The following is an 11,698-nucleotide window of genomic DNA, read 5'->3' on the forward strand; positions in this document are numbered from 1 at the left end:
TATTTGAGCAGGAACAGGGCAGTGGTGAGCGCAAAATCCTGTTTTGAACAGGCGCAGCGAAATATGCGGAACCCTGTAAAATAATCGTTATAGGGAACTCCGGCGCTAGTGTCTACGGGAGCTGCAACTTGGAGCGCTTAAGCGAGCATGGGAATCATGGGACGTACATGGATTTGCCTAACTTCGTCCTTCTAGCTTGAAACGGCTGTGTGGCTTTGCAAACGCGCCGTTTTCCACAATGTACTGCGTAGTAAATAAATTAGCAGTATTGAAATTGTCCGATGGGAGTATTCGAACAGAGGACTTCTAGCACAGACGCCCGAGATTGACACCATTACGCCACAGACGCGTGCATCGACAAGCGACATACGACACCCTTATGAATTTATCGCGCGCGAGCCAGTGCCTCGGGACGCTTGGCGTGTTTCGATTTGGCCACCTGGACAAGCTGAACCATTGCAAATACAGTAGAAGCTCGTTAATTCGAACCGCAAGGGAAGCCGCTTCAGTTCGAATTAACGAAAGTTCGAACTAACGAAAGTGAAGGAGGGCAACAGTACACTGCGATATATGGAAGCAGTAGGGCATGTCAGAAATCTGGCGTGTCAAAAAGTGATAGCGTGTGCCGCGGGCACACGCCCTCTTCAAGTCGAAGCTCTGGATCCGACTGTGCCACACCACCGATGTCCACCGAAACGAACGTTAGCCGAGGCTTTACACCAACATAATGAATCGCGACGGCCGATACCTCCTAAGCTGAAAATAGAGGTGCACAACCGATGAAGACTGCCGAGACAAAGACGCTGAACATGTGAAGGTGGCGAAGGCCCTGATTCGTTGGCTCTTGATTGCAAGCGCAGCTGCGACGTACTTGATTCGCTGTGTTTTGCAGCTTGCCGTGCCATCTCCGCAAAACATTAGCAGCTGTACAAGATTTGCAAAGCCTCTGAGATTCGCAACGGGCAAGAAGTCTCGGAAGTTACGTAGAACGGAGAGGCGGCAGCCGCCGCTGCCTTCTGGCTGACCCCGCGTCGGTTAGATTTTTTTCCGATTTTGCCTTCTCTCGCCGTTCTCTCCGTTTCGGAGGCAATACAGCCTTGTGTGTAGGCAGTAGGCGCGTTTCTCTGGCTATGTGCCAGGCGAGCGTAGTTCGAATTATCCGTGAGGGAACCTTCTCGCGTTCGAATTAACGGACTTTTTATACATAGACTTCTGTGGAGCTTGGCCGGACCAAATCGTACAGTTCGAATTATCCATAAATTCGAATTATTGAAGTTCGAATTAACGAGCTTTCACTGTAGTAGCGAATGTGCGTGTTCGCAGCGTCTTCAGCACTTAGAAAAGTAGATTGCTCTGAAATTTACGATACTGAAGGCATACAAAGCGTAATAAACGAATCTACAAGAACGTCGGAATGCACAAGCCCGAAGATCGGACAAATCCATGTACTTTCCATCATTAAAATGGTGGCTCATCGGTGGCCACGCCAGAATTCCCCCTAGTATATTGTAGGAAACTCTATGGAACCCACGGTTGTTAAACGATCGCAGCGCCAAAGTTCCTCCTAGTAATTATTGTAGGATGCTCTATCGCGGAAGTCCCCGCTAAAGCGACAGTAGCGAAAGTACAAAACCAATAAAACGCCACCTGCAGGGGCAGTAAGCTGCTCCACCCAGTGCAAAAAATTGTGTAGCAGATAAACAAATTCAGTAAAAAAAAACTTTTAGTCCTACAAATAACTGCATTGCATTAGTTCTGTACTAATTAATTTGCAGAGTCATCCATTCTTTGGGTGCCTATGTGCGTACCTACCGCAAGACAAGCAACATTAAATCACAAAATCGAAGCTATCTCACGGTCGTTCGCCTGATGTGACCGCCCCCCTCCTTCTGTCGCTATTCCGTTTCCCAGCGTGCATCAGGGATTATTCGACGCAAGCGTGGCAAGGAGTGTGGCAGCAGTGCGGGCACACCTTTCAGATTCTGGTGGGCAGAGCGCATGTTCGAGAATCCACGGCGGGGCACCTACAGCAGGAGCTTCGAGATTCAAGTGCCACTTCGCACTTAGCAGCTGTCAAGAATCACCGACTGTCTGCACGGCTGGTGAGCAACTGTTGCCTACCACACAGGCACTTCTTTCTTGTCTTTTAGATGACACGACGATAATATTGCCGCAACGTTGAAGGGCCACTACTGCCGATATGCAAGGGCAGGATGTCGCACAATTGTGCATTTTTTTTTCGGGAAATACGTATATATATATATTTTTGTAAGATGCTATAAGCGCAGCGAACGTGGCATTTTTTGCAGACGAATTCCTGGGCGAGGCGGACATACTTCGCCTCTAATAACGTGAGCTTTAGAAGACTAGCAAAAATTTCATTTTATTAGTGCCTTATGTGCAGTTTATATGGCGAATTTGAAAGCAGTCCCATTTGGAAGTAAAATTTTTTAAAGCATGAAAGTCTCACCTAATTCTATATTTATCGTAGAATTTCAGCGGTAAATCCAGACAATATCGAAACCGAGTGCCGCGGGAGCGCATAAAAGGTGGCCCCGCTATCATATCAGACCGAAATGCCCCGTGACAATCGTGAGAAAGTAGGAAACCGAACGTCCCGGCCAGTCGCGGTAGTTACTGATACGCCACGTTTTGCCTGGGAAGCCTGTTTGGTTTTGTGCCGGGTCAGGATTTGCCGCGGCATGCCATCGTTCAAGCTTCACCCCGCAATTCTTTACGGGGAGTTGCAATATGACGCGCAGCGGGCCACGCTCATTCTCGATATTGCCTCGATGAGCTTTGAAATTTAACGAATATCTCGAATTAAGTGCAATTTTCTAGTGTTTCAAAATGTGGGTCTGTATGAAAATGTCACTGCCTCATAATTTGTTAAACTGCCCCCGAGGCACTAATAAAAAAGTGAATTAATAAGTTTTTGTTATTTAGTCTTCTGAAGCTCACGTTATCCCCAAACTATGTCCGCCTCGCCTAGGAACTCGTCTGCAAAAACACGTCCGCTGTAGTATTGCGTTGTGTGGCATATACAGGCGATGAATTGTAGGCATGTGCAAGCAAGGCGTAATAGTTCATGTGGGCCATTCTTCCGCAGCCACTTTTGCAGTCCTCACACACAAATAAGTCTGATAATTCATTCGCGGGTCTGCCGCTTCATTTTTATTTTTTTTCGGCACCGTTAAACCCTTCACTCATTTAACGCAGGAATTGCGCTTTCTGCTTTATATCTCAAAGAAGAATGCTGATGGTTCACGTGCAGCCTAGAAACGGTGCTATCTGGGTAATGGTGAACAGCGGAGAGAACGGGACATGTCAACGGAGGGGACAGCGGATCTCTGGGCTCGTTTTCCCGTCGACTGGACTGCTTGCCCTCTTGAAGATATATACACTGAATGTATCTGCTTACGGCACTAATGTCTCCTGTGTTGGATAGTTCTGCCGGCATTTGGCCATCGAGAAGTGCTTGAACGCTGCTCGCGTAATCGTAGTACGGGTGTAGCACTTCAAAAAAAAATTGATTGCTGAGTATGCACTTGGCCTTTCCGTCGACAGCGCGGAATTCCTCCTCTGACCTCGTGGATCCGTCCGCGTAATCTACGGCATTTTTTAGGTCATTTGCAGCAAATTAGACGGGGACAAGAAAGATTACATACACATAGCTGAACATAGTGAAGTTCATTTTAATAAGCACCGGGCAATAAAGCCCATGAGCAGGAAACGCACAAAAGATAGGGGAGGCAAGCAAACGTGATCAGCTGCAGACAACCATGCGCAAGTGTCACTTATTCAGGAATAAGGATTCACACTCGTTCCTTCACAATGACAGCGATGTAACGCTTACGCACGTGTCGCCCCTTTTCAAAATCTCTTGTGTTTCGACAATTTCCCGCGTAACTATGCAAGTCTGTCTTTTCTATTTGTGATCACACGTGCATTATCAAACAGCGGCCGGCAGCCACAATCGCGTTGATGCACTCTGAGGTGCTCATTGGCAACCCTTTCAACATTATGTCTGTGTTCACGAAGGCGTTAGTTCATGCACCGCCCGGTTTGCCCGACATGCTGACTATTGCACCCTAACGGAATACAGCAGACAACACGAACTTGCCTTTATGCTTAGTGCGGTGCACCTTTGTCTAGGACCATGACTAACATTTACCTGAAAACGCGGCTTCCACGTCCTTCAGCTCGTTCGCGAATGCGCGTAACTTTGGGGCTGGTCTGATGCAAATAAGGAGAGAACGCAACTCTTGTCTTGCGTGTGTGCAGTGCCGCAGGCGTTTGCATAAGCGCTTCCGGCTTTCTTGAGTTGCGGTCATTCCTTACTCGTCTGAGATCATACGCAACGTTAAGCGCTAGCCCAGCTCTCCGCATTTGCCTTCGCGCGCGCCAGATTGAGCCACGATCGCAGGCTTCCCTCGCGTGCTTTCACTCGCCCACACAGCATACGACGCGCGGCGGCATCGCCCTTGGACTTCATGCGGAACATCACGGCGACGGCAAAAATGCGCCTGGAGTGTCCGTATAATTGCTACCGCAATAAAAAGAACTAACGAAAGCAATGCACTACTGACATCCGCACATGACCTTGCTTTAGGTGAGTTGATCTGCTCCGCTTGTTATATTCATGCCGGACATAGGGATAAATCAAACCACCATTACTCACGGATCAATAGGCCTGATGCTGCTTCTTCGTGGGTTATGCTGATATTTAATAGTACAGTTCTGAAGAGCGCATCTCACTGTACTAACCAAGTATTCACTGCAATTGTTTTCGAAATATTAACAATCGGGTTCATTTTGAACACAGGAACATTGCCAAAGTCCCACCTTTGTTCAAATTAGGTGAACGCACATCGCTTGAACTGTCAACTGATTTCATTAACAAGCAATCATTTACAAACTTCCAAAGTACATAATTAATTAAAAAACTAATTGAAACCTACTTGAGAATTGCAACATTATTTGTAAACATGAGAACGGTTCTCGCAGGTTATTCCCATGAAGGTCAGCTAGTTGGATTTATTATTGACTTAGCCTCGCCCATTGACGACGGCTTTGAATATGCCATTTTCCTCGACTATTCAAAGGCATTCGATTGGGTCCCACACTGTAGGGTGCTATGAAAGCTATAGCAACATCTTAACATCGAGCCTAACATGCATGCGTTGGCTAAAGAGCTGCTAGCGTCACGCAAGCGATTCACATATGAATATTCTCCTTATGAAGACGTATCAAGCATTCCCCAAAGGAGCTTGCTTTGTCCTCTACGCTTCTTAGTTTACATTGCATCTCACCCAACAGTTTCTTCCCGAACACTTTTCGCAGACTACTGCGCAACATATTGTATCGTTTCCATCTAACAGCGACCGCCGCTAGCCCTCCAGTCTGACTTGGATGCAGTCACCACGCGGGGCTTCTTTTGGCTATTGACACTAAACAACTGTAAAACGAAAGCGATGTCCTTTACAAAGCACACTCATAGAATTCTCACTTTCTAGACGCTGAACAACAGTACCAAAGAACTTACTGATAACTAGAAATACCTCATGTCTGCATTTGCAGCCCAATTAAACATGGAAATATCATATGAATCTCCCCCTTTCCCAAGCTTATTATCACGTGGTCTTTTTTTTTTTTTAGAAGAAGCCTCAAACAAGCTCCAGTAAATGTTCGGAAGCTGACAAAACATAATTCGACCAAAATTGAGTAGCCATTAGTTATTTGCGACCCGAAGCAAACATACATTATTAACGATATTGAATACCAGCATAACCAGGATATTCATTTTGTTATTGCGGTAGCAATTATAGGGACATTTCAGGCGATTTCCTGCAGTCGTCGTCGTCGTCGGCGTGATGTTCCGTATAAAGTACAAGAGTGACAAGGTCCCATCGCGCGCCGTGTGCTGCGAGTGTGAGGACAAGCGGGCGAGGATGAACCATTAGGATGTTGGCTTGATGCGCGCCGACTTTCCGCTCTCCCAGTGTTGTGCAAGCAAAATGGGGGGAGGCAGGTGAGCGCACGTTTGTTCTAACCGGGCCGTTGATACGCACGGCACAGCTGAGCATGGCTGTGCGAGCCTTTCTGGTAATCTGCGGCAGATTGGCGAGCCGAGATGGCTGGTAGCTTCGTGTACACCGTGTTCTCGCGTGCCTATTGTTGGAGGTCGCGTAATAAAGTTTTGGATACTCGTTGAAGCAAGAGGCAGCACAAAGCGTTCGCTGGCCGCTGCTTTCGCTCTTCATCACGCCAGCATGGTGGCAACAAATGTCGGCGGTGATCTCACGATATCTGCTCATGTTTGCCTGTGCACACGTGCAAAGTGCTTTTTAATTGGGAAGCGATTGTTTAGTGCGATTTATGCGCCCTGTAAGAACTATGACTCTTACTTCTCGTAGTTGTGTAATACTTTGCTGTCACTTCGTATTTCTGGCGAAGCTGCAACTACCTCCGAATATTAACGTACGCAAGCATAACAGCGTTAACCTTTTCAGGCGCTGTATACACGCTTGTGCACGTCAAGATTGTGCATCAACAGTAATGGCACTAATGAAAGCAATATTTAAAATGTGTCAGATATATATTGAAGTCCTTATTGTAGTTGTGCTGCAAGCTTCAATAACATGTGCAAAATGTTTTAGTTCAACGGGTAGGAATGTAGATGGCTAGGTATGTTTGTTCGGCGTGAGTATGCCGTTGTATGTAGCGCGTTCACTTCTTTCATTGTTCTTCGCGATGCGTTGAACCAGAAATATTAAAGTGCCTGGATAGGTGCTTTCCAAGCCTGCTAGAGATGAAATAGTTGCTCTCATATCTGATATTCCTGCAGCGACTTTTCGCACGGAATCCACATTCTATAAACTTGGCAAAACTCACTAAATTCAAAATTCCTAATCTATTCTGCGGCTGCCCGATTTTTATTATCTTGAAGATGTAAGAGATGTGGTGGAAGTAAACTTTAACTCAACAAAGTCAGTGGACGCTTGAACAGGTTAAAAGAACCTACCGACGTCAAAGGTTATCACTGTATATGGCACCAACTTCCGCGCTTACCACCACTTCACAAGCTTTATGATAACGCATCGCTTCATGACTTCATTCAACCGGCAGCCCGTAAAGCACCGAGACCATCGAAACAAAATAGAGCTTCTGATATGTTGCACATACCATGAAAGGTTGGAGTGACCTTCCCTCGAACGTCACCATCAAAACAGACATAGCTAAATTTCAAGAACTTATACGCATTCATAACACCTGTGCTGCCTTTCGGCATGGCTCCAATCAACACTCTTTTGTATTGCTTCCAATATTTTTCTTTATTGTATTCGTTATATGTGAATGCTCCTGATACGTATTTTTTTCCTGGCGTTAGATTTTCACTAAAGTGTTTTTCGGTCTCTATGAAAGCTAGATTGTTCCATGACAGTGCTGTGACTGCCCCTGTGTAGCACATGATATGACCTCAGAGGTACAATGAATAAAATAATACACAAATAAGAGCCAAAGACAACTTAGGTTTCAGGAAATTTTACTATGTAGCAGTGGCGCATATGAGAATAATTAAAAAAAAGCAATGGACGTACCTGCGCTGAGGTTTCGGCACAAAATAAGAACTGCAAGGCTGTTCTTCACTTTCGCTTCTTGTAATAAACCACCTAGTGCAAGATTAATGAAAATAGTTGTGAAGTAATTTAAAGCCGACAACTGGTCTAGTAGGAATACCTACATTTCAGGAATTTCCAGAGTTTTAAAGAAAGGGGATAAAAAAGACGAAAGAGCAGGTAGGATGCTGATACCGCATCCTATGTTATTTTATGCGAAGCATATTACGAGGGCTCAACCCAGCTCCTCAGGCGCGGCGGTGACCATGAAATCACGTGACACCGTGACGTCACGACAGAGGAGAAGTGGCTTTGGCTCAACTCTTGCAAGACGGGCTGGGTGGGAATCGAACCAGGGTCTCCGGAGTGTGGGACGGAGACGCTACCACTGAGCCACGAGTACAACGCTTCAAAGCGGTACAAAAGCGCCTCTAGTGAATGCGGTGTTGCCTTAGAAACGCGCTGTTTCTAAGGCGTGCGTCTCTTGCTCAGGCGCACATTTCGTTGCCGCGCCGAACGCTGCTTTGCTCGACGCTCACCGCGTCCAATGCGGGGCGCGTAGTCGCTGCCCTGTAGCCCATTGTCTTACACCCCTTGGCGGGTCGACGGGAACGCTGTCGCGTTCCACTCTTGAAGGCGAAGAAGTAATGCATGAGTTTTTATTTATTTATTTTTATTTTTATTTATAATCATATCATGAGAAGCCAACAAGCGCACCAAGGAAAACATAAGGGAAACTACTTGTACTTACTAATTGAATTAAAGAAATGATAAATTAATGGCAATGAAAGTGGATGAAAAAACAACTTGCCGTGGGTGAGGAACGATCTCACGTCTTCGCATTACGCGTGCGATCCATTTGCACGCGTAATGCGAAGACGTGATATCGTTCTGTTAAGCTCAAACGACGTTAGAACTGATGCTGCGGCGCGTCTCTTTCGCCGACGAGGTGGCTATGCATGGTTAGGTGTCATGTCGATGCTCGAAAATTCAGACCGGGCAATAATGTAACTGCATTACCCTACACGAACTTTCACTGTGTAAAGCTGCGCTAGGTCTCCATTAGTGCTGTGCCACACTGCTACACCTCGTATGATATTGACTGTAAGGTAAATTTATACGCATGGATTGAATGTCGTACGTGTTTGTTGCGAATCTGTCTGTAATGAGGCAGGTTTCTTAACGTCCTTGAATCGCTCTTTTCTAGCATGATGGGCTCGGAACCACCAAGCTTGTGGAGTTATTGCTCCTCATTGAACCACCTCTGTCCCAAGCTGATGCCGGTCGCCAAGATCTACGCCGACCTGCGGTGGTCGACAACTCCCTTTACCGCGAGGAGCGTGGTCTACAAGCTTGGCTGCCTGCAGGGTTCTGGGTCATCTGCTGACGGCGTCTGTCACGTTGTCGCGCAGCTGTCAACATGGAACGAAGCCCTCGGCTTCATCAACATGGAACTGCGCGAGGGTCCTCCCGGTCAACTTTCTCTACTGTGCCTCCATGGCATATATGGCTCTTCTGGCGTGCAAGCGCGCGAGCGCCATGCGACCATCCTGGTTCACTGGCTTCTCACCGTGCACCGGTGTGTCACACGCGTTGAACTAGATGACAACGTGATCCCCAATTTCTCAGCTTACTTCCCACTTTACTGCGACGCCCTTCAACGCAGTGTAAGCGTAAGGAACCTCAAAGTGTCTGCGTGGGGCTGCAGTCGCGATGCATCTAGGTCTCTCGTCAATTCCATCATCAGCATGCGACACCTCGTAGTGTTCCGCTGCGAATCGCTCGATCTCTCCTCTCGGGACTTCATACAGTACCTCGAATCAAATGTCACTTTGAAAGAGCTTTCTGTGGCGTGCGCTTTTCATAGTCCCGATAATCCCTCGGTACTTCTGAATGCACTGCACATGAATAGTTGCATAACACAGCTTTCAATTCACAGTGACTGTCTCGATGCAGATACCCAGGACTGGTTTGGCGAGTACATGGGACGAACTGCGACACTTCGCTACATTAAGATAACAAACAATTCGCCTTGCTTTCCGCGCTCCTTGGTGCCAGTATTTCAAGCTGTATCAAACAACAAAAGCATCCTGAGGATTGACCTCGTTTGGTTTAATCTAGGCATTGATGAAGCATGGTCTTTTGCCGATTTAATAAATGTGAATCATAATTTGAAGATCGTAAATTTCATCGGATGCCTGTGGAGCATTTCAATGCATCCACACCAATATGCCTCCACCTGGACATACACCACGCTTGCAGGTGGCCACACAGACCGTCCAGTAAGGCGCACGGCGCCACTCGTCTGTGCTTTCGGACCCGAATGCTCTTTGGAGGAGATCACTCTCGACCTGAGATGCTTTACAGCTTACGATCAGAAGACCCTCCTCTACGCAGTCGCTGCGAATACTACTCTCAGGAAATTGAACGTGGAAAGGTTGGACTTCGCCAGCGCGAGTTCTCTGTGCGAGGCCATCAGAGAGACGGGCACCACAGACAGGGTGCACTTTGACCTCGTCAAAGTGAGAGGGACAGAGCTCGCTCGCGTGAAGACGTCCTGCGCAGAGGCCACTAAAATATCGCTCAATATAGGCACCCGTGGCACGAGGGCGAGACGAGAATGCTTGACAGTTCTGACGCTCTGCGCCCACCTAACCGTACTCAACCTTAACATAGATAAGACAGTAGGCAACGCAGAAGCGCACCTTCTCTCCATGTACCTAGGACAAAGCAAGAGTCTGCGAGAATTTCACATGTCGTTCTACGTTACGCCTCGTGCTTTGCGAGACATCCTACGAGGACTCGCTAAGAACACGGCCTTGGAAAAGTTGGGCGTCACAAATTGCATCCTTGACAAAGAGAGTGCGGCATTACTTGCGAGTATAGTTGGAAATAGCGAAACTATCTGGCACTTTGAGTACGAAGCTTACTGCGTCGCTTCGTGCCGCCTTCTGCTTATTTACCTGGCCAAGTGCCTTCCATCTAACACTTCTCTGGTGTCACTGGAGATCAGCGAATACCGCGAGGTCATAAGGCACTCTACCGCTGTGAAGGACTTCGTCAGACGCAATGCAGCTCTCATTGATTGCGCCGCGCACTTCGTTCTCGGCACGAAAAACAAACACTTCGCCGAGGCCTTCGAACGTGTCTCGAATTGCCGTGGACTAGTGGCCAGAGTTCAAGAAATGGCCGCCGAGCCATGCGCTGATCGAGTGAAAGAAATGATACGAGATAACAGACACTGGCTGCGTGAAATGAAACCTTTCATGAAGATCACGGGTGTCATCAAGAACGACTTGTCATGGGATGAGAGCGTCGAACCCCGAGAACGCTTGGAGGTCCTGCCACCGGATTGCTGGTTTCACATTAGACAGTTCATCAAGGTTCGCGACGTCCTACAATGCACGCCTTTTACCAGCACGTGGCGCAAAAGGACGCTCATGCGAGCCACTTCGCGTATACGTCGGTCCAAGCGGCCTCTGCTGAAAACTGGAGGGCACCTGTAGCGAAATCTGCAAGCCTTGCAGTGGACATGTATTCAGTGGACATGGTCAGTGGACATGTATTTTGTTGACAATTGCTCTGAGATGCTTTTTAAATAGGAATATTTTATTGTGATTTGAGTCCTTATCAAATATCAGGATTTTAAAACGTTTACTAACTGACAAAGCCCAATAAAATGAGTGAATTTTTTATAAGACGAGTGCATTTCTTTGGCTACCCTACCTCACCTTCTTAATTGGCTTCAATACGATGAGGGTTCAAATAATTCGGCAGAGACACGACTTCTTAGGTATGCGCAAGCATTGGAGTCGCTTTGACGAAATGTTTCTTTTGACGAAATGTTCCTTCACCGCGCAAACTCACCCCTGCGTTATAACTGCGCCTCGGTAAGGCCAAATGAAAACGCGTGAAGGGCCTCAGTTCACTCGCTTGCCCGCGAGGAGCTCATAACTCGAAGGACCGCTAAGCGGCATTCATATGGACTTCAATGCGTTTTTTTTTTGTTTTATACACTAGTTTTATACACTCTTAACGTGACGCCACCTGCTACACGTTGGCTCCGTCATCAGGTGCCC

General features: G+C 47.2%; 1 protein-coding gene across 1 annotated transcript; it reads left to right on the forward strand.

Annotated features, from left to right (window-relative positions):
* The first annotated feature begins 1,827 nt into the window (after positions 1–1,827).
* Positions 1,828–11,312, forward strand: LOC139052130 (uncharacterized). The gene is made up of 2 exons (XM_070529226.1): positions 1,828–2,102; positions 8,827–11,312. The coding sequence occupies exon 2, from the start codon at positions 8,828–8,830 to the stop codon at positions 11,123–11,125; it is 2,298 nt and encodes a 765-aa protein (XP_070385327.1). The 5' UTR covers positions 1,828–2,102; position 8,827; the 3' UTR covers positions 11,126–11,312.
* Positions 11,313–11,698: the final 386 nt, after the last annotated feature.

The sequence above is a fragment of the Dermacentor albipictus genome, unplaced genomic scaffold (assembly GCF_038994185.2).
Source record: "Dermacentor albipictus isolate Rhodes 1998 colony unplaced genomic scaffold, USDA_Dalb.pri_finalv2 scaffold_19, whole genome shotgun sequence".
Lineage (NCBI taxonomy): Eukaryota > Metazoa > Arthropoda > Arachnida > Ixodida > Ixodidae > Dermacentor > Dermacentor albipictus.

Excerpts from the sequence above, each read along its gene's own strand:
- LOC139052130 (XM_070529226.1), top strand. The coding sequence starts at position 8,828 with ATGATGGGCTCGGAACCACCAAGCTTGTGGAGTTATTGCTCCTCATTG.